The 27,546-nt window shown below is 42.4% G+C and overlaps 1 protein-coding gene across 1 annotated transcript in view; it reads left to right on the forward strand.

Moving 5' to 3' along the window:
• Positions 1-584: 584 nt before the first annotated feature.
• Positions 585-27,546, forward strand: part of LOC107218386 (delta-sarcoglycan) — a 169,586-nt gene continuing 142,624 nt past the window's right edge. The window contains exon 1 of the mRNA XM_046744469.1: positions 585-2,652. Coding sequence (XP_046600425.1) covers positions 2,485-2,652 — 168 coding nt within the window. The 5' untranslated portion in view covers positions 585-2,484. The remainder of the gene's footprint in view (positions 2,653-27,546) is intronic.

Genomic DNA, 27,546 nt, shown 5'->3' on the forward strand with positions numbered 1-27,546 from the left:
TCAATACGGAAGACTAGTATAGAAGAATAAATATCCAACGTCAAATATCAACATCCGTGTCGTTTTTTTCTATACCTATCCGGAAACTTGCGGATAACGAGATGTTGGACAGAATTTCTTAACGGCAACCTCGAAAAGTTGTGTTTGAAAAAAAAAAAATTAAAGAAATAAAGAAATTGGAGAGACAGATCCGGAGAAGAGCATGCATGTCGTTATACGTGTGTACCAAGAACAGTAAGAAAGGGAGGTAGAAACGTTCCGCGGACTGCAACAAGAGCAATTTCTAGTGGCTGAAACTACGGCATTGAGAAAGCCGGTGTGTGTGCTTGCAAGCTTGACTTTAGTACGGGTTGGATGAGAGAGACAGAGGCGAAGAGGGAGAGAGAGAAGGATAGTAGGGTGAGAGAGGGGGTAGAGAATGGGAGAAGAAGACAGATAAAAAGTGGGCTTGGTGGAGGGTTGGAGGGGGGCGAAGAGAGGGCGCGAAATTCGGCGCAGGCGGATGAAATGGCCACGTGAGCCCGCGAAAGCGAAGCGGTGAACAAGCGACGCGCGGCGTCCCGACGCTCAGTGCCGCGCGCGACTTTACACGCGACGCAGGGGTTCGATCCTCGAGGAGCTTGAGGAACGCGATGAGCTTATCGCCGGCTGTAGGGGAGGCATGGAAAGATGTTTAGAGATGTTAGAAAAGCAGTAATAATTAACAATTTGCGAGAGGATTGCCGGCCGTTGATTAAGAGGAAAATTAAACAGAAACGAAAAAGAAAGACTCGAATCGAAAAATATTTTTTTGACAACTCGACGACGAGGAGATAATTTTCATATCACGCACGGTGGGAAATATTCACGGGCGATTCGGAATGCTTTGACAGATATTGGATGCTTTTGATGGAAAGTAATAATTTCGACGTGGATGTAAATCGGGAAATTTTTAACAGCTGAGATCAATGTGCGGTAGACGTTATTTCTCTCATTGAAATTGTTAAAACCAGCTGCTTGTGATGTCGAGCAAATGATTGGTTGTCGATATCTTCGCGTAGCTATTGATTGATTTGAAAATCGTTTGATAAATTCCGATATGAATATTTTGAGTATCAAGTGGTTATGACAGGACCCTCTTCTTTTCTTATTTTTCTTCTTCTTCTTCCCCACCGCATCTCCGGCGAAATTGGGATAAAATTTTTTACACGTCCGTTTAATACACGTGTGCAGGAACTTCAACGCGTGGTCACGTGACGTAACGTTGAATCTACGCGATCCGTTCCGAAACGAAATTTGAATGTGTAATTCGTATTTTAACATACCGCACTATAATACATGTAAACCTCAGTGTTCATCGGCAATATTCCAGAATCTTGTAGGAAAATATAATCTACGAAAGGAGAGACGAAGGCGTGCTACCCAAAGGGAATGTAAAATTAGTTCTCCGCGTAAAGAGGATAATAATCTTGACAGCTATATTTTCTAACGTGAATACGATTTCGGTTTTAAAATTTAACAAACGACAAAGATGTACATGTATAAGTGTGTAATAATGGTGGAAATAAAAATACGATTAAAAACTTAAGGGGGAAAGAAAGAGAAAGATAAAACATATGAAAATAGAGAAAAGTCGACGTTAATGTGTACGATACAAGTAAATCTAATAGTCTGATGTGTAAAGTCAATTACGAGAACGAAATTATTAACCCTAGAAAATAAGGATGTTCGTTAGAATGTGCGAAATTAACGGTTATAACCACAGCTTGAGGATGAATACGCTCGATGTATTAACGCGGCTTATAAAACTGTTCGTAAGTATATGGTAATCGGGATTAAATTGAATTGAATTACGGAGAAAAAACAAACAAAATTCAATTTCATCCGCGACGGAGTTGACTGAACGTATTAAACGAAAATATTGATCCGCATAGAATTAAACATATGAATATTATACTATAACAGGTGTATTGTAAAGAGCGTTGAGTGTTTTAGAGAAAATAAATGATAAAAAAATGTGTAACGCATAAATACGTGACAGCGTGCCGTACAGCTTATCGTTATAATATATCATCATTGTATAAAACAAATATTGTACACATATCAATGAAGTTTCATGTTAGAGAATCGCATACGTTACACACAATAGTACAAGTTCACAATAAAGTATAGAAATTCTAATCGCAATATATGTATGTATAGTGTGGGATTAATTTACCGGGCGAGAAAGGTGAACGAATAAAATAGATCGGAAAATCGACGTATCGCGAACTGAACGTTTATTTTGATAAAATCGATCAGACTATCCTTAAAGCTTGTCAAATGGCTAAAATTTCTCGAATCGAATCAAAATATTGTTACGAAAGGAAAAACTAAGTGGGAAGCGACCGCGGTGTCCGTATAACTAAATCTAATAAAAATCATCTGAAAAGATAATAATTCAGCACGTGCCTTACGACACTCGAGGCGAGAGGGGCTCCGTTAATTCCGTCTGATACCTAGAAGATGGACACCTCGCCGACTCTGAGCTTCGGAGGCTCGCGTGCTAGAACGGCACTTCTAGCGACAACCGGGACCGGAAGTGCCGACAGGCGGGTCGTCTTTTTGGCAAGCCAACCAAACACAGGTGGACATGACACGAGAACGTGGCCTCATCAATGGTCGCCGTACATGGTTAGTCTCAATTTTTACCTTGTCAAACGCTTCTTATCCTCCCTTTCCAATTACGTGAGAAAACTTTCCTGGATCCGAGTCCGGAGAAACCGAAAGGGCAGCTAAACGCCGCGTGTTTCAACGGAAGGCACTGACGAGGATGAGACCCGGGTTGACGAAAGCTCGACTTTTTGGAACACCCTGTAAAAAATTCACGCCGTTAGCCACCCCACCTTTTAAACATGGTTCGAAGCGAGACGGTGTCACACCTTTCTCACCGAACAGCCTTGACTACACCATCAAATTCAAACTGGCCCAGATTTAACTTGAGATTTTCAACGCCGTAAACACGTATACGGGCACTCTTATCCCATGCTCTCAACGGAGATATCCGCGATAGATTGTTGGTTTGAAATTGAGAATACACAATACACGATCCGTTAACCTCTCTAATCCCCGTTAAGATACAGAGGAGGAAGCGATTTTGGTTAATGGTACAATCGATTTGGCTACTTGGAATCCCCAAAGATATACACACTATGATTGAAACTGTTGTTCGAAAACTGCTCGCGACCTTTATTCCAAGGTCAACCGCGGTGCAACAGGAAATGCACTGCTTAGCGTAGAATAATTGCACCTCTTTTAAACAAGCTAATCTCAATTGATCTGGTTCTGTTCTAAGCAAAAACTACAAATATATCAAATTCTACGATAGAAATTGAGGAAAAGAGGATAGCCCGCGTTTGTACTTTACATAACGATGAAATTTTCAACCGCGTTCAGGGCTTACGAGCGACCGTGCGGTGGTTTTAACCGAACTGTCGAACGCGTGAACGTATAATCCCGATTTTCGACGTGACGCCGCGGTGATGCAGTCATATAATATGCATCGCGTCATAGCGAGCCGGGCAAACACTATTCGTATACGTAAATCCTAATCATTATCATCGTCCGACGGTGCGGCATGGCGTCACAAAACCTGAATGATCAGAGATGTCAGCCGGCTATCAGCAGCGCCGCGGAGTCCAGTCATGAAGCCCTGAACCGCGGGTGCTTGTGCCAGTGTGAAGTGTCGGAACGTTGATGGTTGAATATCGCGAGGCCAGAGGTTTGGAACGAGTCAGTTCTGAATAGATTCCGATGCATTAGGCCCATCCAGCACAGCTATCATTCGCATCGCGAAACGTGTCAGTGATCCGATGATAAGCTCCATTCTCCGATTTACCAATCTCGTCAGCTTCTTCTTTCTCTCTGCGGTTCCCGACTCCTTCGCATGCATATACTACTCAGAGGTCTACGTTAATTCAAATTCAAGAACAAAGTTCTCGCTCAACGTGACAATTCTTTCGAATTGCCGTATAGACTATGACTGACAATAAGTGTTATCGTAATGAGGCACGCTGGCTAGATTTGTGGTAGAGTGTCATTGTGAGTGTTTTTAGAATTTCGCACACTGGCAGTTGGTTAATATTTTTGAAATTCTAAACTACATTTAATTAACTACGACGCAGCTTATCCAGCATTTTTTGTAGTCTGATTAGATAATTGTTCACGGAAATTGGTGAAAATTTTGTTTTTATGAAACACCCGTTGTAGTAAACACTTTCGCGAATTGAATTGCTTCCAAATATTACTCTTCAACGTGGAATTGGATTGTTCGATAACGAAGTTTGAAGAGTATTGAAACGCACAGTGTTTCATTACAAATTGTAATATAGGTGGATAATCGCCACTCTCGCCGCTCAACATCGAGAGTATCTTTGCGGAAAAACACAAATGGTTACACGGACGACGAGGAAAAAATTTCACACGACAAACGGATCCCAACGAGAGTTCGGAGTTGAGCTTACGATCAACATTGTTAAGCGACTTTGCAGGTAACTCGCTACGATTATAGAATGTCCAGCAGAAAAGCGCGAGCGTAAAAGTAGCCCTTCCACCAACCGAGACTCGGTTGCTAAACGAAGGGTCGTAAAATTTTCCCCGCTTCTAAAATTCGGTGGCAGCAGAGAGTCGACGTCGTGGGATTTGTGCAGGCGTTGCATTTGCCCGTTTAAACTGATCTCTGTATAATTGCTGCAGCTTTCGCGAGCTAAAGTATATCGTCCAAGATACAACGAGTTTAGAACCAGGTGCCCTCAATGCTGTCCTTGTCTCAGCTTATTTGGATCTTCTTCTCGCATCCGGATGCAATTTTCCACGACCATATGCTTGACAGTAGTCTGAAACATATTATTTTGTGGCCGAGAACTCAAATCGTCCAACCTTGGACCATTTTACTTGGGTGAGATTTCATTTCCTTTGGGTAATGACGAGGTCATTTCAAGGGGCGATTCTACCTGATTGTAAATTTCCATGCAGTGGAAGTGCGGACGCGTTGTTAATGTTTGCAGTCACAAATGTTCGTTCGCTTTCTTGTCGAACAACCGATAAAAAACGGGTCAATTTTTTAATCACAAGTAACCTCGATATAAAGGAGTTCCAACCGCATATTCCATACACAAATTCACTCTAATTCTAATAACAATGTTTTCGGTCGAGAAGATTTCGGTTGGCACAATTGCGTATGTTACTTTAATTTACGTTTCGATGCACTGTATCGTATGACAGATGTTGTCGATAATATCGAAACGCGTGACTCGCAACCAGACGCATAAATCATGAAGCACCGAGAGTCGTGGAATGGTGTACAAGAACTTTTAACACCTGACACTTATTGTCAGCACTATATAACGCGAGTAGGCAAACATCATAGAGGTAATCAAAGATAAATATTGTTCGCAGGAGATAGCGGAATTGTGTAGTGTAGGTTTGAGGTGTGCAAGAGGGAGTCTTATAAAGGTGAATTACAAGCTTGTTTTTGCTAATTGCTAATTAACTGGGTAAATTGTCTGTAGGTAATAACTAAAAGGAATGGAAGCAACTTGCCGGGACGATGTTGGTTATCTTCCTTACGACGCGACGACGAACCCAGGGAAGAAGTTTCGTCATGTATCTAATTGTAAGTCTCAAATTCGGTGCATTGTTTGAATTTCAAAGAACTATCAAGTGAGAAGTACAAACTAATCCGATACTCGCTTTCAATTGTCACGCGCCGGCCACCTCACTTTAAGCACTCCCTACGTTTTTTTAGTTTTCAATTGGAAAATTCAATTAGATTTGTTATTTGATGAGGAATAATTGGATCGCGAAGATTATTAGATTGCAAGAGGGTGCGACTAGTTCTTACAACGTCGAAAAATTGACGGGACGAACTTGCTTTGATTCTACCCTCGACTGCTTCAAATGCAGGGCGACACGAAAATTTGTAAAACGACTTTTCTTCAGAATATTTCCATACACTTTTTGCCTCAGATTGAAAATTTCACCTATGATGCAGAGGGGGTGAATCCCGCCTTCGATGATTCTCACTGTTGTATCTCACTCTTGTAATAACAAGATATGAGCTTCCAGTGCCTGTACATTCATGTTCAGCATACCCTCGAGAGATCGAAAACAGGGGATAGATTTACTCAGCGGCAGCATTAGATCGGGGTAGAGAGAGATTAGCTCTGGGAATGCGAGTCGGGCCCAAAGGTGTTCGGTGGTGGTTGGCGGGTGTTGCGTGCATTGGGCGAATAAAAGTTGAAAATAGAACGTGATATTTCAAGCAAGATAGGCGGAAGGAGCGCAGCGGATGACATCTCGAGGACTAGACATAACTCCTGGGCTCGATTTCCCTCCGCGGTAAATCAGGCTCGGCCCTGGACATTTTTCCATGCTTTTCCTCTTTTTCGGCTGCAAGACTTTTCTCAAACTCCTGACCCGTTTCCCGCCTCCCCCGCTTTTTGCAGCTTCATCCCTCAGCCCTGCGTATCGGTGGCCCCTCTCCTATATCACCGCGTATCAACTGTTTTGTCAGTTCTCCGAACCCTGCGAATATAATATGGGAGTTCCTTTTTCATTAGAATTATTATCCCGGTACAAAGTCACCCCAAATTTCATCCTCTCGCTTGATTTTTCCACCTTTCGTCTCTCTCGGTTTTTCACCACCGCGGCTGATCTTGCCGAGGGGATTTCAATTATCGCGTCGACACGATTGCTCAGGTGCTAGATGGATCGGCATTTGCATCGGTATAAAACCGCCTCTCTCCCCCTCTTGCCACGGAAATGGGGAAGGGGGCGAAAAGCAATTAAGAGGGCAGAATTAGGCATTTCGAAGCAATGATCGGTGCGGGATACGGGAGCACTCGGTATCGGTGGAGTGAAAACGCTAACGTGAGCAAACAATCATCAATCTCTGCTTGTCCCACGTGGCACTACTAATTCAGTACCCTTGTCTCTTGTCTCGTGTCTCCTTCTGAACTCTGTTCACTCTATACTTTATTGGCTACTATACCGTCCGGCCTTTCTCGGAACACCCAGCGCTACGGGTTTGGATTAATAGCTGCCCATACGTCACGGTTGAAACCAAATCGAGATCTAACTTAGATTGCATCGTCTCTACGACCTGCGGTTATAAGACGTACAATAGACGCGAAAGGCAAAAAAAAAAAATAAATAAATAAATACAAATTTTTTTTCCAAATATATCATATACGAGCGTGCAGCGATACGTTTGTTTAATTTTTCTGTTTTTGTTACATGCAAAAAATACGCAGGTACGCACAGTCTCATTCGTCTTGGGTTTTTAGATCGTTCCAATACGCCTCTACCTTTAATCGAAATTATTCATGGAGCGTACGCAGTCAGACAGAGAACGACACATATACAGGCATAATATTGCAGTCGGTGTTCGCATCTTCTGCACGGATAGGGTATACGCTTTTTCTATGAGCATGGGGTATTTTTAGACCGCAGGCTCGCAATCCCTCATGAATAAGTTTTTTGCCCTAGTACTATTCAGCTGGTAAATTCGTTGGAGAAATAAGGATCACGCACGAGGGTGCCGGAAGTTTAACTAGATTCTGTTTCACCGAAGCATGGATTTTTCACCCATATATGTGTGTTGCACAATGACTTTTATCCACGGTGGAATGATACGGAATTAATAAAGATAGAATTATTCAGAGAATGAATCCGTGAATGCGAGATAAGTGAACAAATAAAAGCATTACAAAAATCTATAGATTTTCACATGATACTCATTCTAATAACATTTATGTTGCAGAAATGCTGTTTTGCGCACTTTTGTCGAGAATAAAAGCTAGGAAAATGTGCAACCCTTTCACGCCCAGCCCTGAGACTTTGATGTTAATTTTATTGGTAGAATTCAACGTGATCCCGAGTCACGGGATTGCTCGCTATTTCGTAACGAGCCATCGCGTTGTTTGAAAATGTAGTAACACAGCCGCGCTCTCAGCAAATGACTGCAATTCTACGAAATGACATCAACTGATCCAACTTAACAATATACGATAAAGTGCACAAAATGAGTTCGTTACTACGTTATGAAAATGCAAGAGGTACAAGCTTTAACTGCGGTCTATTAGACCTTGTAGGTATGCCCGTCATTACGGAGAATTCCAGTTTTGGATTAGATTGAAAGTAGGAATGGGTCCTTTGAAGTGTCGCAAACGACCTGGTATAATCGTCTTAATACCTCTGTAAAGTGCCTCGCCTCTATGAACTCGGGCTCGTCTACGTATAAACGCGTGTCTATCCAAGTGTACGTGAATATGTGCGTATGTACACCGGTGAGCTTGAGATGAGACAGGTACATGATAAAAAAAGCAGCACATACCCTCGGGATGAAGTTCTATCCACTCGTATCGCCGCCTCTCAACAGAGTTTACACAGATTTTCTGATTTTTGGTTTCCATTAGCGGCTTGGCCGGAAAATTTTCTAGCTATCGTTTTGAAGAAGATGGATCAAAATATCGGTTTGCATAAAAGGCACGTATCGTCTAAGAGGCGAGGTTATATGTTTTTTTTTTCTCGCGAGGAGATTTTTATCCTCCGATGCAAGGTATATCGATTGAAGCAAATCCGCGAATTTTTACGAGGAAAATAACGAAAAATGAAATTAAATTATTCATACACGACACACGTTCGTTCACGTTGTACGAATTCTTTTCCGGTAACTTGAGTAAATATCGTAAATAACAAAGACGACGATAACTCGTTGATGTTATTTGAGCAGTGTACACACGTGATGCACAGATGGATACATTTGCACGTATATACGCCTAGCGCTCTTTCGATAATGTGCACGTGAGGAGAAAAACAAGCGTAGAACCGAAAAACGAAATATGCTACGGAAATAAAATAATGACGGTAGAAAATCGCGTCTTATCGCATGCTTCTATTTATTGTGCACGCCTTCGATTTGACGTTGACTTAGAGTCAGTGCAATTTCCGACTCGTAGGTACCGAAATCACAACCTTCGTATGTGACATGCTGCGAGAACTGACGATCGTAGAAAAGGAAAACATAATTGCGTTTACAAGTGGAGTTGCATTCACAGTCACCAAGCTGGCCCTAGCCTCGTAACTTTTAGGTGGCTGCAGGTACTTGGAGGATTAGTAAGAGACGACCACCCTCGGCAAAGGTCGTTGGAAAGTTCTAGGAATAGTATGGTCGATAAATGTCTCTGTTTTAATTTAATTTAACGCGTTATAACCCGAGGCGGTTATTATACGGCACGATATGCCTATGAGATAACAAACACTTGAATGTGATTTATTGATATGGCCGTACTACAATGCAATTTCTAGCGTACCGCGCAAAGTTCTCATTTTACTTACTTTTCTAATAAAACACGCAAGGACCGGCTTTCCCTAGAAGGTAAATCGCGCGAGGCTGCAACGCGTTACATCCTCCACGATACGGTGATAAAGTTACAATACGAATAGTCGGTATCGTCATACGTTCCACCTTAAGCACTGCAATCTGCGTAAGTCAATTTGACGTACCTAATAATGTAAATCCCACCATGATTCATACCACGTTTCGATACAGAATTTATCACCGGGTTACAGGCATATATAATACATACGCACGTTCTTCTTTCAGCGATTATCAAAGAATACCGTAGACAAATTTTCCCGGGAAATGGTTATAAAAGCTCACAAGAAAAACGTTGTAGGAAACAGCGATACTCCGAGCAATCTGATTTTATTTCTTTTCAAGACTTGCCCGGTCCTTTGAACACGGATTAATCGCATCGACAACAAGAAGGCATGTGCGGTACGTAGTCGGGTTATTCGGCGTCAAATTTTCCCCACCTCCAGTTTTCGGGGGTAGATATCGCCGGAGATGTTTCCGGGCGTTTCACGGTCGTATATAAATTTCACCCCGTCGAGTTGCAGTCGGACGGGGCGAGACGCTCTGGCAGCCGGGGGGCCTCGACTAATTCATGGAAAAACGCGCGGAGAGCAGCGTGTCACCGGTCGTTAATTTCCCGACAGGCAACGGGCGAGAGGGTCTGCTGTAAGAGGAAAGGTTTACGCGCTCGGATTATATCGCACAGGAAACCACCTTCCGTGGTAACTGACCTCGCCCCGACTTTTCCTCCTACGGTAAAAGTTGTTGCAGACGTGGTATCATAATTCATCAAGAATCGCTCGATTGCCGTCGCTCCTGCTGCTGTAAAAAATTGAACGAATGTTCAGATATTGATTGAACAGCTCGGACAACCGCCAACTCAGAAACAAATGGATCTGAATGATTGAGCACGTCGCAATTGGACGGATTAATTGATGACCAAGCGGTGCACAAGGTGAAGAGGAAAAGGGAAGAAGAAGACCATAAAAATTCATAGTTTCATTTCTAAATTTTGCTCGATTGAAATTATTACGGTCAACGTTTTACTTTTTCTCGTTTGAACGCGTGTCTTTACTTTTTCTCACCGTCTCTCTCTCTCTCTCCCTGTCTCTCTTTCCGTTCATTCTATCTCAGTATCAGTTAGAAACAATTTATCACTCTCAGTTTCTTTTGTCGTAAGTTAATCAGGAACTGTACTGCCGCGTTACGTAGAAAAACAATGAACGAAAGCAAAACGCATTTGAGTTGACCGTTCTGATACTATCGCACTGCAAAAACTGTACAACTTCTGACTGTCACGAAATATGCTGGAGATTTGAAGGAAACGCCGTTGCACTTCAACGTTTAATAGTTTCAATGTAAGCCGACACCTGCTGCCACCAATTAAGTAGCGTGTTTCGTGCCTCGGTATATATCCTCTTATTCTCTCACCGTTTCCACCCCTTTATTTCGTTCCGTTCCATCGCGCTTTTGGCTGCAATATATTCGCCAACGTGTCCTGCACGTCTCACTGCTTCGGTTTCCTGCCGTTGTTCTCGCTCGGTTCTGTCAGAATTTTGACGTTCTGCATTAGACCCCGTCAATGTTTACGGCATTTTCGCGTTTGTTGGTTTTCTTTCTCCTCCTTTTTTTCTTCTCCCCTTTTCCGTACCGTGAATTCAATTTAACGCTTTTGTCACTTATCTCACCTTCGAGCTATAGTACAGACATTTGGTAGGGATATACAGACTTCGATAGATGCGCCCTACACCCCCCCCGTATTCTCATTTCAGTCAGCACGGGGAAAAAAAAATGCGGAAGAACCGTCTATGCGGAATGAAAAGCGACGCTCGCACACACACACATACACTCCTTTAGATAAGCGAAAAATCTCGCGAGTGTATGGCTTTGACTAACGAAACGTGCCTCAACTATGATCAAGCCCGACGAAATGTAGACAAAAGAATCAAAATTCACAGGGCATCAAATTATTGATCCATTGACGCAGTTCGGGGAAGGGATATGAGATCTCGTCGAGACGACCGAGACCACGTCGACTCGAAAGCTCTAATTGTGAATGCAAGGGGACCGGAAGTGATCGTTCGCGTGGCGAGCATGAAAGACAATGGGTGAGCATTTCGGCGTGTTCCGGACACTTGTCGAAATCCGCGGAAAATTGCACTTTTCGATAATGAGGGGCGACGAGGGGAGAGAAGAAAGGGTGTAGAGAGTGACTGGTCCGGCGGATTGGCATTCCACTTTTGGTAATGACGACGCGAAACCGGTGCAGTTGCGAAGTTCCGGATACTGACTGATCCTGAAAAACACGAGCATCGCGTGTGGGAGTAACGTTGTACCGTTTATCGGTCGCGGAATAAGCCGCGAGAAATAAGCATCGATCATACCGAAACTCCCCCTCTGAATCCCGGCCGATCGGTCGCTTTCCGGAAAGTTGAGTATCAAGGGTTTATCGCGAAACTTTTCCGTCCCGAGCCCAATTCTTCTTTCTTTTTTTTTTTTTTTTTTTTTTTTTCACCCTCGCAACCTCCGCGACATCGCTCACGCCACCAATACTACACTACGCGTTCGATACATTTTCTTCCTTTTTTTTCCCCCCATGACGAACGTTCGTTTCATCCCCCGCATACGATCGGATACCTCCTCCGGCTCGCATTTGTAACTGATTATTAGATCGGCGAACATCGCCGCGGTTGCAGCGTTCAATTTCACAGACAGAGAAACCCTCCAGCTTCAACCCTCCTCTACTCTCCGCGCTTTCGAGCCAACTCTTCCCGGTCCCATCTCGAGGTAACGGTTCGAACAGGGGGCTTTCTTGGCAAATGGGTCTCCGCTTTTGCCAGCAGAAGCTCACCCCTGGGCATCTTTTCCGGCTTATTTCTAAGAGCTAAGCCTTTGTACTAGCTTATATACAATGTTCTAGCACCGAGGGGGTTGTATTTCGAGTAGTCCAGTGTGGGTTTCGGGAAGGTCTTCACCGTTCGAAAATCTTTGTTCCTACTTAGAGAGAATGTCTTAGTACGAAACAGCAACGGAAATTCAGCGTAAAACTCGAATGACCGGCTTCCTCAACCCGGTCCGCGTGCATTGTTAATCCTTCCTGTCGCAGTAGGCTGATCCTGATTGTGTCCGACTGTGACCTCGCATATTATAATGCATGACATGGGGTAGACTATTGGCTTCGAGGGTGCGAGGTTCGATGAATAAATGAGCAACGGAGTTGAATGAGCGGGAAGCCGAATGTAGTATATTGTGTTACTAGTGCGGAAAATGAGCGATTTCCGAGGAGTGTGAAGTTTTCAGCGTGAGTCGCAGAGGCGAATGCTGTAAAGACACGAGTCAGACATCGTCCTTCCGCACAAGTGACACACGTTATATTTATCCAAAACCTGTGAAGGGAAATTTGATTTGAGAACTAAACGAATGTGATGTAATAATTCAAAATAAGAATAGGACAATCAAGAAACCTCGCATTCATGAAACCTAACATAAACACGCCCGATTGAACTGAGCCCAATGGCGTGAAGTCCGTGCACAAAGTTGATTTATCGGAGAATGCGCGTGCGCCAAGAAAGCCTTCATTTCATTTTACCGCATGCTTCAGAAATGGCACACTTTACGCACGCTCCACAGGCTTCGAAAATCTAACTTTTCACGCATGTGCTGGAAAGAAAATATTTTTCCTTTAAATGATGCCGGTTTAAGTTGTCTCGTGTTTACATTTTTTTATTTATTTTTTTTTTCAACAAGCACACGCGTTGCGTTCGCTGAACGCGGTCGGCTTGTGTATGCAATAAATAGTTGATATGTCTGCAGGCTGACTCCCGTGGAACAAGGGGAAGGTATTCCAAGGGTTAACAGATGATGCGAGGCACGAACCTCGGGCATTAAGCTCCTCAGTGATTGGCCTAAGTGATTTCGGAATAATTATAATAATTTCAAGATACGTCACCTCCTATCGCTAATGAGCCCTATGGTAACGACTGACCATTTATACAAAGACCCTGATGTATATTCCCGCGCTGAAAACAACCGCGCAGCTGTCAAAAAGCGCGGTTTAATCGGCAAGGTAAACGCCTCCGGTTTGACACGAAAACCGTGTGTGCAGCTGGTTTGAAGCAAGAATTATGCGGCAATTTGGACGCTAATCTTCCCCTGAAACTGCACGAGTTTCGATTTTGCCGAAAAGGTGGGCATGTGCGTAAAATCGATGCGGCACAGAAACGTCGCCCAGATATCCAGACGGGTTAACGAATTTATCCGGAAACCACTTTACCGTTTGAATCGATAATTGACACGGAACGGACAGTCATCGTCTATCCCTGTTCGTATAATTGACTCCGGAGTCGTAACCGGCGAGAATTATACGACGAAATACCACTCTTGATCGTAAATTTCCTGACGATTGTTACCCGTCGTCGTCGACGAGCGAGGGTATCTAAATCTCCGCTTACCTTCGTTTCATGTTACTGATTAGCTGTTAAAAAAGTGACCGGCAATTAGGTCCACCGTTATTGAGACGTGTAATAAATTCACGGTGTAAGAAAAAATTCGCGTACACGATTCTGGCGTAGTATTTATTCGCAACACATGCGAGACGTTGGAATAATTGCTAGGTGACGTGATTTCGAAAGAATCGATATTGAGAAAGTCAGTTGGGTAAAAATCGATACCTCTTATCAATCTTGTTGCGATATAGCCGTGGATTGAGTATTTATCAAATTCTCATACATTCGCGAGCTATGAAGTTTTCTTTGAAACTACGAAAAGGTAAAATACTGGAATTATAAACGGAAGCGTAGATACCGATGCTTCGTTTCAAATCGCTTCAGAATCGTTAAAAATCTAACAGATTCTTTCGATTTCAATCCACGATGACTGACTTCGTCATACGAACACTTGTTCATCACATTAGCATAGATGAATTTTACAATACAGCACTGATTTCTATTACAATCAAGAAATGGCAATGTTTAAGTAGTCTTCCGAGTAAGATGAGCCATCTTAGAGTAAAATCGAACGAGTCTGATGGATTTTGAATAGTTTTCAAACTGTTTGAAATTAAGCATCGATCATATCTCGAGCTTTCGTTTATAATTCCGATATTCCGTATTTTCGTATTTTTCAAAAGATCTTCGTAACTTTATACGAATATAATAATGTGATAAGTACTCGGCGCAGATTGAATTAATAAAAAGTATCGGACTGCCGACACCGTTTACACGCTCCCTGTATGAAAAGCACCACTTTTTCGCGGAGATTCTATTTCGGCGTCGGTCGTCCTCTCGGCAATACCGTCTCCTCTATCCCGCCCCGAAATTCGATGCCGCGATCGTTTCGTACGGGTGTCGGAGGTGGAGCAGTAAATCAGTCGCGTGCAGGCTGGGTTACTCGACTAGGACAACACGTCCCTGCCGTCTGTATTCACTCGTCCCTTTTCCCTCTCAGACTTCGTACCTTTCGCCTTCGTTCCTCCCTCCTCCCAGACACCGACGCACACTTACGCCGATTGCGAACGTGTTACCTGTACACATTTGGCATCGTACGGTACGAGGAACAATGCACTCGGGTCGAACCAGATTTATATCTCGATAAAATCAAATTCAATTTAGACCGAAAGTTTTCAGAATAATTTCTTCATACGCGTTTCCTTTCGGCGATGGGTCTTTGGCGATTAAGAATATTGCAATGCAAAGATTGTCAAGAAAAAATTTGAACCGAAGTAAAGAATTACGTGAACAGACCGGCTCGTAAAGATGTAATTGGATCAAGATCAAGTCGCTTCGTGCAAAACAGATACTTATTTAATTTTGCACTACGCATATATATTGACGGTGATTTATTTGATCCTGATAAACTATTTACTTTTTAATGCACAAATAGTCGTTTGCTTCGATCACGTACATTTTTTAACAGCCTACGAAAACTCATATCGCCTATAAATTCGTAATTTTACGTTGTATTTTTGTCTGTATTCTTGATATGTTGCAAAAAAGAAACAAGGAGAAATATTTCACATAAGACGACCGTATGGTTCTACACAATCTACAAAGTCTTCACGTGTCAGCGAGGTATAAAGACAGACGGCATGAAGTAACGGGGAGACTGAGGGAGGAACGATTTATTTTCTTGACTTTAACCACCTGCCACTGCTGCCACAAATCATAATAACGTCAGTCTTAGGTTAGTTCCGCTGTTTCTAATTAGGCTAATGTTTGTTCAACAATTTCTTCGCTCGCCACACCCACGCAGCTTCTGTAATATTTTATCGGGAAATTTTCACAAACAGTTCATCGCAATGATTTGTCATGCTGTGTGCTTTGATACCATGTATACTTTTGCCACGGTGTTTAGTTTTGGAAATAACCCGCGTTCTGGTTTTCATTCTTTTTTTTTTCTCAATTTCGCGGCTCAATTATTCTCTCATCCGATTAGGTACGTAAAAATGTTTAAAAAATTGAATGAAAATAACGAAAAGTGTGAAAACCCCTGACTGGTGTGAAATAAATGATTGATAATACACCGATTGTTATCAAACGGTGTACAGGGTGATATGTTTATAAAAATGGCTCCACGAAAACCAGCGTGTGGTTGGAGGGAAAAATGGCCGGCAGGAAACCGCAACCAGGAGCGACGGGCGGCGTTACTTTCGCTGTCGGCCATTTGTCCGGCCAGCAGTTAGCTTTCGCCTCTTATACCTACCGACGCGACGGTAGCCTTTAATTTTCACTTCCTTCCTTATTGTTGCCCGATGACTTTCCCGAGTAATAAGCCTTTGCCATAAAAATTGAAAGAATCTGAATATTCCGTGCTCGCGGTAAATTAAACGAGAAGCCTAAACACGCATTCGTGGCGGCGCCCCACGTTGTTAGCGAAAGAAAAGCAGAAGAAAAAAAAAGAAAGTGAAACGAAGCAAAGAGCGGGTGGCCAACTCGAAAGTTTCTCGTACTCCGCTCCGCCTGGTGAACTCAATATTTGTAAATCGTTAATAAATGTTGCACGATTTTTGAAGGCGACCGAAATTTCTCTGCGGATATAATACCTACTTGTGATATCTGCTCCTCGTACACTCGAGATCGCATATCATACAAGTTGGTTACGTTAGGCGAGATGCCAGAGCCTCTGGAGAATCACAGGATATATCCCGGGAGGGTCGTACGAAAAGCCTGGCGGGGTTCGAAGAGCAGAAGAAGTAACGATTTTGGAACAGATGTAGGTACGGGTTTTAAGGCTGGCGGGTGGTTTTCGAACCGGAGGGACAAATTTCCAAAGTATACGTAAGTATAACGCTGAGATCTGGTTCGGAACAATTCGTCAAAAACTAAACAGTTGGTACGAGGTGAAAGAAAAAGAAGGCGAAATTTTTACTCCTTTTTACCTCGAAAGATCGTAAATAATTCAAAGGAATAGGCAAACTTCGCCAATACGTCAAAATATCATCGAGGGAGTTGAACCATTTGAATTAGCATTCAAAAGCCGTTCGGTTGGGTTCGGGGCGGGCGGGTCAGTCTGGGGAAGGAAGGCTGGAGAGAACAGATATATTAAAATTCCCAGTGCCAAAGGAGACAGAGAAAGATCTGGAGAAACTCTTCCCTGACCTCAGGGGACGCTCGTAAATAAATCGTAATTTATTCCGCCGGTGGAAACTTTTTTGAGGAGCCCTTTCCAAAAAGTCTTCGCCTAAGGTTGCAGCCGAACGTACGGAACCGGGGAAACAAATGAGGTTCGCATTACCTCATGTAACGATTTTCGAATCACCCGGCCTGAGGCTAAGTAGCTGATGGTATTTCTCACTCACTTGATTCCCAAAGAACCTTTCCCCGGCAGTTTTGAAACGTGGAAGCCGGAAAGCGTGCAGGAATAACCGAAATCGGAAGAGGATCACGCGCGCTCGTGTAACGTATCTGCTTTAAAAGCACTTCGATCACATTTGGAAATCGATTTAAATGAGAATACCTATCGAAGAATAAAAGTGCAGGTACGGATGTGCCGGTGTTGTGTATCAAGATTCACTGGAAGAGGGCAAAAATGGTCGTCGTTATCGACGCCCGACGTCGCGCAACCTCCTTTACGTGATTCGAAGAGTCAAATGGAAGGCGTAGCTTCAGAACCGGATAAATTGGCTGCTTTTAGGCTCGATGTGTTTCGAAATCGAGGAACGACTTCCCTGGAGGTTCTTCCCCATGCGGAGGTCATAGTCTATACCGTTCACCTATATGTCTCAAATCAATAGGCTCTTCTCCGATCTTGATACCTATACCTAACATGCGCTTATATTTTCCAAGAACAGCCTGTGAACGATATTTGTAATCCTGCGTCACTGATTTGTATAAATAAAACAAGGAGATCATCCTGTTGTGAAGCTTGATGTCAGGTGTTTAATTCATTTTACGTGAATCAAGTGAAGTCGTTTTGAGGAGATGCATTCGCCTGAATTCGTGTGATACTTTCAAGCCATTTACTGACTCTGAGAGATTTAAATAGTGTTTCAAGTCATCGTAAAATTATATGGAGTCATTTGAACTTACTCGCATACGTTCATTCGAAAGGTTTTCATTCATTTTCGATTGTCGTGAGGTTGTTCGAAGTTGTTCAAGTTATATCGAATATCCATTTGAGTTTTTGCAGCCGCTTTAAATTGAACAGAGTTGCCTAATCAGTCACTTGAAGTATCGTAAATTGTCTCAAAATCACTTGAAGCCACGAAACCGCGTCGAATGTGGATCTTTTAATTTACCAAAGTAATCTCGAGTCGGATAATTTTGAACGCACCTGTATGATCCACTCCTACCAATGATCAGTGTGGATGTCGACTTGACGACCTTTTCGCAGATCCGGTTGTGGATCTGAGAAGATAGAAATTCAAGAGTAAATCAAGCGGAACAATCCAAGAATTGGAAAACTACGACGATAAAGTTAAGTGCCGGTATAAACGGGTTCTCCAACAAATGTCGTCCGTCGCGGTGTTCTGGCACGAAAGCTAGGTACGTGTAATCTCGATCTAAATTATTCGAGATCACGCTTACGTTAATTCCAATTAACGCTCCATCCTGCCTCCCCGCCGAGTGCACAGGCGTCGAGTGGAGGACACGAGGCGTGGGTTCTTTTGGCAGGGAGCAACGTCTTGTCAAATACTCTGCAAATAAGCCTGATTTATAACTATATACTTAACATCACTATTGCAATAAGGTCTGACTCTTACATAAATTTGTTTCAGAGCCATCAACGGTGTTTAATCCATCTTCGACTCAGCAAAGAGTCGGTTGGAGGTAGTGACAGGCTACTTTACTCCAGTGGGTGTTAATTTTTCCTTTTATCGTGATGTTTCGCTTGATGCTTATTGAGAGAAGCAACCAGTTTAACGTTCGTCGACAATCATTCAACACTTGGCTTTTAGAAAATGTAATTATCCGATTTTCCCTTTAACGTTTCTGCAGCACTGTTAATTCACTTTATCACTGCTCGGTGGAATTACCATTAAATCATGGTAATTTGTAAGATTTCAACATTACCTTCATCGAAATTATTTTTAAAGAATTTTCGAATTTCAAAAATAGGTTATTGGTTTAGTTTCGCTTTTTACGCTGCTAAAACTGTGATGTCAATTTTGCACAAATCAAGAAAAACGTGTCATGCATGTTCCGTGAAACGATAATTCTCTGGATTTTTAAATTATACCTCTTAACCGGGATATTCTTTCTCTCTTTCAATGAGGTTTGACTCTAGAATATTGGAACTTATAATTAGCCACCATATATAATAGAGAGTCTGTATCGGGCTTCGAGAAGAACAAACGGTACCCCCGATTTGGATTCAACCTTTTCTTTTTTTTTCTTTGACTGCCAATAACCATTCAAACCCACATCAACGATCCAAAATCTCAAAGATTTTCTGTTTTCCGTAAACTACAACGCACGCGTAATTCAGAATTGTCTTTCCCCTTTTCCCATTTCTGATAGCAGCAGCAAAACCACAGACTGTAAGATTTATACCTTTGCAGTTTCGAGGCTGTAAGTCCAAGAATATTTTTGCGACAATAGCAGTGAACTAAGCCATGCTGTTCCCATTGAAACACATCGTTCCTTACGCATTTCAAGGAGTCACATACATATTACAGAAATCAGAACCGTAAGGATAAATTTTCACATTTCCAATAATACGAATCGGATATAAATGCGAGGGCATATCCTTACGGTTAATTTTCGATCGTGCCTGTAGTAGTTAATCACACCTATGGTCAGGTTCTTTGACCAGAATTTCCGTCACCGATGGCCGAAAAGTAATGTAACAACTACGCGCACCCGTGAAATGGACAAAATTGAACCAACGTCCCAAATCGATGTGCAGACAATACCCGGAAAAGCTGGGTATAATAATTTTGAGGGTGAAAAGCAATGACTGACCGTTAAAAGGAAAGGGGGATGAGGCATTTATCCAGCAGTGGTGAACGTTGTACATGATTGGTTCAGACCGGGCGTAATACTTAACGGTAACGTCCGATTGAAAATCAATTCGATCCCCATCAGATAATCGCGGCTATGGTGAGGTCGAGGGCGGACGGTGGTCAGGACTGCCCCTGTGCGCTGGTCGGAGGCACATGCTTTCGGATAAGTGGCTCAATCGATGGCTCAGACTACTAACCCTAATTTAGTAGACCAAGATATGTGTGAAGCCAGGGGTAGACGGCAACCGCGAGTTATTCCTGGGCCGTGTAGATACGGGGTCTGACTAAGGGTCCCAGGGATTTCTGGGGACTCCCTCCAGGAACTCCCGGAAACTCCGAGGGACTCCCTCAGATCCAGATAGGATGGGGTTCTGGGATAGCATTATGAATCCATTACCCGGAGGCTCACGTCCGCGGTGGCAACGTTACCTACACCCAAACCCGCAGTGTATGCTGGTCCGGTGGTCGGCTCACTGTTGTTTGGGCACCCCGGTAACCCCCGATGCCATATGCGAACGGAACGTGATGCCATACGTATTATACCGAGTCACTGAACGATGCTCGTGCTTCGTCGAGGATTGCCCGATTTTCGACTCAGTAATTATTATCCTTTATCCTTTATCGTGCGGAATGACGCTGCGCACTCCAGAGAATCTGTGTTGATCTCGTAACGTCGCAGTGGTTGTCAAAGTATTGCATTATCTTGCAAGGAACAAAATACGAGGCTAAGCTGGGTCAGCTTACATAAATGTGCCCACGTAAGTGTAGTTTACGTTTATACATATAATCAGGGTATACAGATTGTATTAAAATCTGTCTCCCTTGAGGAAAACCGGTAAACCGACTTAAAATGTAGAAATTTTGTGGTCAGATTCAGTCACCAATCCCGAAAGTAATGGGAAACATAAATTTCATATTGAGTGTTAATTTGAATGTTAATTTCGTCGCTATAGCACAATGAGGACCATGCTGTTTGTAGGCAGATGGGATACGGCTAATTACTAGAGATCATGTATTAGTAGGAGGAGTGAAGCTACAGTACACTACTTTACCTACGGACGTGCCCATACATCCAAGTAATTTTTTAAATTTAATTCTATTATTATAAATTTCAGACAGATCGAGTACCCTTTGAATACAGACTTTTCTTGTCCACTTTATACCGTAACGGGTCCGTCGTTTGAAATTTCACAACCCTCATACAAACTTTAAAAATATAACCGACAGAAACTCCCACAGAGAGCAAATGAGTCCAAATGGCTCGAACAGTCGAAATAAACTTGTCCGTGCAAATATTTTTTCCGTGAACCGGTGTAAACCGTCAAAGCACAAAGTATCGCCGAAAAACGGTTTTCTTTAGGGCCAATTCACACCCTTATTTTAGTATACATAGCGTGAGATGCTCTCAGAAAAGTTCTCGTGCTTGTCGCAACGTCAGTGAAAAGAGAGAGGGAAAAAAAACACAAGTAAATAACATAAGACACTGAATAATTTCTTTTCAGATAGTATATGAGATTCCCATCTAAGTATGTCAGCTGCGTGCCTTGGCGAAAAAGGTCACGACGTCGTTGAGGCTTTCGGAGATATGCATTTGCGCTCGAGTGCCTTTGACTAGGAGTAAAAGTTAGCGGCGCGGTATCAAAGTGAGTTCGCATCGGGGTGCGAGGGATAACTTTGTCGTAATTCTTTGGGAGGACGCTCACTCAAGTCCAGTCACGTTTCAGGGTCTGAGGTTCTTTGGGAGTGCCTTAACCTTTGCTTCCCCCAACGGGACGCTAGCCGAGTCTGTTGACACACGGAGGAAATGGCGGAGCCACTACGCTGAGCACGCTGCTATTCTCAAGTGTCTCGCACGAACCGCATCCTCAAGGGATCTTCGTAGATCACAACAAGTCACAGTTCTCCACGCAGGTACCTGTGTACATCTGTGCTGTCTACATTCAAGCAGAATGGAAAATTAGCGAGGTTCTTGAAGACAGTTGTACATTCGGTATAAAAAGTCCTATCGATCCCACTTTCAGCTAAGCTAACTCACGTTGAACCACGATCATGTTGGTTGAAGCTATTTGCAGTTACTTCAAGTAATTACGAGTTTCTTACAATCACCAAAGAACCAATTGGGTTTCACACATGGAATCATCCGGTATCCGAAAGCTTCAAGTTATTGCAAGTGTTCCAAAGTTTATTGGAAACCTGAAGTTACTCGAGGTCTTGCAATTTTGATTGAGAAACGGATTTCGTCGCGGAATCATTAGCCTTTCAAATTGCGATATTATCTGTGAGGTTAGAAATTAATGGCTGCCAATACCTCAACTTTAGGGAAGCCCACGTGCTCGAAACAGTGCATAGTTTGGTTACACAGTATCGACAAGGGTGCACGAAAGTACGAGGGAGTTCGGAACATCGAGTGGAATAAAAAACGGCTGCAAGTTAGGTCAGGTTAGGTTACGGGGTGTGTGACCTGGAACCTGACCTTAGTTCTTTCGTGATCGTAGCCGCGCTGAGGCAAGCGATGGTAATTTAGTATCGGAGAGTTAACAAGCGATATTTTAGTGACCAAGCACTAACGTATTCCAACACGCACGTAACACCCGGGGATGGCTGCACACGGACATGGCTCCGGATTCGATGGACACAGTGTGGTTATTTAGTCAAGCGTGGAGTGACCATTATTCGAATGGCCGCCCTCAGTTTGTTTAGCATTTTACAACGGCCGACACACGGTTTGATCAACACCGGCCAACCGGTTTATCCGATTTGGTTTATAATGTGGTCAACCGGATACGGAACAACGACTCTGAAACTAATCCGAAAATACAGTTTTGTTCAACGATTAAAGCACCACCGAATAGGCTAATACCTCAAGCCAATTTCAACGCTCTTCTGATCGGAAAACTATGGCACAAATACGCTGTTTTATTAACGCTCCGTGTGTACGCGGGGCCCTTAAAAGAACAGTCGGAATTTCAAATTCGAATTGTCTGAGTTTTCAAAAAAATAGTCCGAAATGTACCAGCCATAGTCAGCCCAAAAATATTCCCCACGTTCAGATCCTCGAATTACTCAACTTTTTGGAGCCGATGCCAATGACACTATATTATCTTGAAAGCGCATTGTCTAAGCTACAAAATCTTGGAATTTTGTATTTTGATATTTTGTTTATTGAAAAATGACGATCTTTTTTAACAATATCCCGTTTTTTCCGCATTTTTCATTTACAACGTTTTCTAACTTTCGACTTTAGCAACTTCTGAGCCGTGTAGTAGATACTTCGAGAAGTAAGGTAGAATTTTTTCAGATTTTTGAAAGTCTACACAACTTTGATACCCGAATGAAAAATATAGTTTGCACACGGAGGGTTAAAATATTGTTCAATACTGATCGGGATAAAGAGTAACGCCAGAAAGTGCCTCGCGTCCCTCAACTATGTGGTACAATTTTTCAGTCGGATAAGTTTTATTTGTTGTCAATTGTCATGAAAAAAGGTTAAATACGGTACAAACAGCCTAATTCATGACAAGATATAAACGATATGCGTTGTTACAAGAACATTGAATGATTTTACGGTATAACTAACGGCGCGCTCGATTCAACATAAAAGTCCTCGTGAGTTTGAGGGTACGTTTAAAAAATGAATGAAATCAACCTAGTCGCCGAATCGTTTGGCGGTTTGTCGAGCCACATGCTGTGCCACATCGTGCCAGGTGTGTCGGATTGTGTGGTCAACAGAGCAAGCAGCGGGATTTTATGCGGACAAATTTCAGTATCGTATACATGTAGACGTGGATATTAGGTGGACGGACATGTGAGAGGGAGAATATCGCGTGCGTGTGAATACGCGATGCTGCGGAGGGTTTTAAATAACGAAAACCGTAGAGCTACCCACGTATGGTTTCTGCGAGACGACGAGGGTACAGAGAGCAAGTAGCGCCGTTATTTCAACGCCCACGGCGGCTCGTTAGAAAAGCAGCGGGCTTTCATAAGCGAGCCTCGCTGATGATCGAAGATGTTACAATATTCTTTGTATATATTCAACGAGATCCGCGAAGCGTTATAAGACGTTATAAGACGTTTAAGCGGATTCGAAACTCGAAACGCTAAATACTTACTTCTTCCTTGGATTATTCACAAATGAAAAACTCAAGTATAAACACAGAAAGGATAAGGTAAAAGGTATTAAGGTAAAAGTGCATTGATTAAGAACTTCTCCTCTTCGGGAGGATAATATTTCCTCGATTGGTTTCGACTCCGCCTTCTTCAGGCGCGTGCTTTGTTATTGTACTCTGCACTAACCTCGTTGTTGTGGCGTCTGCAAATGAAGGTATACATTACATCTGTCTGATAGGATTTTTTTCAGGCACACTTTTGAAACCTTCGGATGCGAAAGACTACAATAGCCAAATCATTTACGAAACATTATTATCACTGCTAGAGGACATTCGTTATTTACGTATTGCAGAAGCGCTACTTTTGCAAAGGCTGCGGGCGATTTTGATGGAGTAAAAATTGGAAAACAAGAAATAACATTAGCAATGTTTTCTCTTCACGTTTAAGTAATTAGAGACTCAATTTTTTCACCATTTCGACTAAAAGTATCGGATAACCCAACACAGATCTGCTTTGGTTCGAAAAGTTTTTCAGATTCATTGAGTAATTAATTTATAGAGAATAATATCGCCACTTTGCGAAAGCACGAATATTTCGACGTTCAAATTAAACTGGTCGATGCAGCGATGGAACGAACAAATGAACTTGGACAAATATTTTATATATAAATGCATTCTATTCCAATTTCGATGCGCAGCGATTTATGCAGTAGCTGCCTAATTGCTTTATTAACTGGCCACAGAGTCAAACGTGCGTAAGAAGCACTGTTCCGGATTAAAAACCATTGTGTGAAGAGTGAAAAAAAAACAAAAAAAAAAAAACATGAAATGTGCTAAAAAATTCGTTACCAGCAGCTAAATTGAGAGCTGGAAAATACCAGGCACATTCGTACAATTCCCCATTGGAATAAAAATAATCGTACCACACGATAGGCGAGATACATGATGCTGTCAAGAGTTAAATACTTGATGCTATAATAATTTGGCAAAAAAAAAAAAAGAAAGGAAAAAAAGTATACATTCACCCGCATTGGTAATTTTCGTAGAAGAGTCAGCTAACGGTGAAACGGAGATAGGTATGAGGCGTAATCACGCCTCGTGTCTATACCTATAACAGGACGGGAACCGATATCATCAAGGTACGATAAAGTTTAAGCCAAGACGCAGACGTCCCGAAATTTATTATACGGCGAATCCGTCTGTATCGCTTTCCAGAAGCAATATCGCTGATTCAGCGATATCGTAAATAGAAGTTTAATTAATTCGCCGGTCGGGTGACCCGTGAGGTACCTAAGCGCAAGGGATTATGTCGACGACGCCGCGTAGTATCGGGCCTTCGAAAGTTAGGCGTGCCTCTCTTCGCACCCCACACGAATACGGTGCTTGCGGCTCATCGAGTCGTCTGCTCCTGCCATCGGGGGGTTGAACGCAACCAAAGCAAGGTCAGCAAACCCGGAACCAAGACGATTCCGAGCATCGTGTAAAGCCTGAGGAGGAACAAGGAAGGGTACCGCAGTTATTAACTCGACGACATCCCTCTTCTGTCCAGTGATTTACGAGACCTGAAGGAAGGGAGGGAGGGAGGGAATTTAACCCTGGGAAGGAATTGCCGCGCCGATGAACATTTTCACAGTTATTTGTTGCTGTAACGAGGAAAGCCGGTGTTGGGAGTTCGATCACTTGTATGGAAGATGAAGAAAACATGGATTCGATGTTGTTATTAATGTTGTTATTATTATTATTATTTTATAAATAGTTTTTAGTGCGTGAAAAAAAAATTCTATGTATTCGCGAAAATAGTTTCGATCAATTTCATACCAAGTATTGACGATAGATATATGGTTCTGTTCTGAAATGCTGAAAAGTGAATTCCATAATTAGGAGATTTTACCATTGTCTAAATTGAAATAAACCGAGAGGGATTAAGATTGATTGATTTTGATTGAAAGCGATGTACACAAGTTTAGATTTATTATTCAATTTTATTACCTCCGCAGCAACCGGAAAACTAATTCTTCTAAAAATATTTCGGTTAAATACTTATGTCGTCATAAACAAAAATTTCTTTAAGAATACGAAGGTTATTCGGTTTCTCACATTCAAAATGACAGGCTTGTTTCTTTTACTCGTAGAATAAAAACTAAAAACATTTCCCAACAGTTTCGTATCCAAACAGAGTAACAATTCTCAATTTAAACAAATTAATCTACAATGTCATATCAATTGTCGGGACAATGAATTGTTTGAAAAAGAAATTCATTATGATACAAACGCATGGATGTTCTGTGAAGTTGATTTTTGAAAATTTTTGACTTTATCGGCAAGAATTGAACTATTTTTGGTGAATGATTTCTGATGAAAAAAAAACCCAGGTGAAAATTAAAACGTTAGTCGAGAATAATTGAACCTTGAAGATCGGAGGTGGAGCTTCAATGGTGAAATGGCCGCGACAAGTACGACGGAGCGAATTGGCAGCGGAGAAAGAAGATTTACGCCCGAGGTAAAACATGAGAGGCCCAAAGAATTGCGCCAGAAATCCCGGGGTGAATTCTCGAGTCCGCTTCTACCTGAAACCGCGCAAACTCTGGCCAAGAGTGACTCGAATTCCCGTTAACAAACTCCGACGTATCCTTGAAGGAAATAATGAAAGCTGTTTAAAGTTTAGCTCAATTCCCCTTAGCTATTGTCCCACGGTTATTAAAACTCCTCTTTTCCAAGTGGCTTTCTCTAAAACCTACAGTCGCACTGATGAATCAGTATATTTCTGTCTTTGCCGGCGATTTCTTACCGTTATTATTATTATTCCTACTCCTTTATTATTTAAAAAAAAAAAATTTCATACATTTCTTTTGCTTAATTTATCCGAAGAGTTTCTGCATGGGGAATCAAAACGCAAGATCCTCCGTCTGCTTAAGTCGCGAAGTCGATAATCCCGAAGGGATCGTTTCCTGCTAATTGAATTGGCACGGAAATAATATGAACCTCGGCTAAATGCGGTGCGTCAGCGATGACGACGACGACGATGACGATGATATTGGATAAAAAAATAATGTATCACGTAGGAAATCCGAAACGACCGTGGTTTATTTTCATCAGATATCTTTGAGATATATGCTACACACACACACACACACACACATATATATATGTATACCCATATCTACTTTCACCCAAGATTGTCGAAGCACATCTTCATCCGCGTTTCTTTATCTATCGCGGGATACCTGCGCCAGACACAAAGAGGGTGGCTTCCGTTATTCGATGTCTTTATTTATTATCCAATGCTTTTAAAGCCTATCGTACAGTCCACGACATCGATTGACCGACTGTGTGGTATATGTATATGTATATATTTATTTGATTAAATTACTCGGCCTTCGTTAGATGGGGGAAAACTGTTATCCGCTTCACTGCCACGAATCAAATCTTTACTGGGCGGAAAATAAATTGCAACCTGCTTTCCTGTACCATTACCTCGATAAATTGATCTGGGTGGATCCTTCTTTCATTAATTTATTTATAGAGCTTTCCACACAAACTCAGTTGACAGAATTTTTTCTATGTTTGTACGACCCCCGGAAATATTCGCAAGAAATGTTCAAATTTTCTCGACTACTCGTCTT

This window comes from Neodiprion lecontei, chromosome 6, assembly GCF_021901455.1.
Source record: "Neodiprion lecontei isolate iyNeoLeco1 chromosome 6, iyNeoLeco1.1, whole genome shotgun sequence".
Classification (NCBI taxonomy): domain Eukaryota; kingdom Metazoa; phylum Arthropoda; class Insecta; order Hymenoptera; family Diprionidae; genus Neodiprion; species Neodiprion lecontei.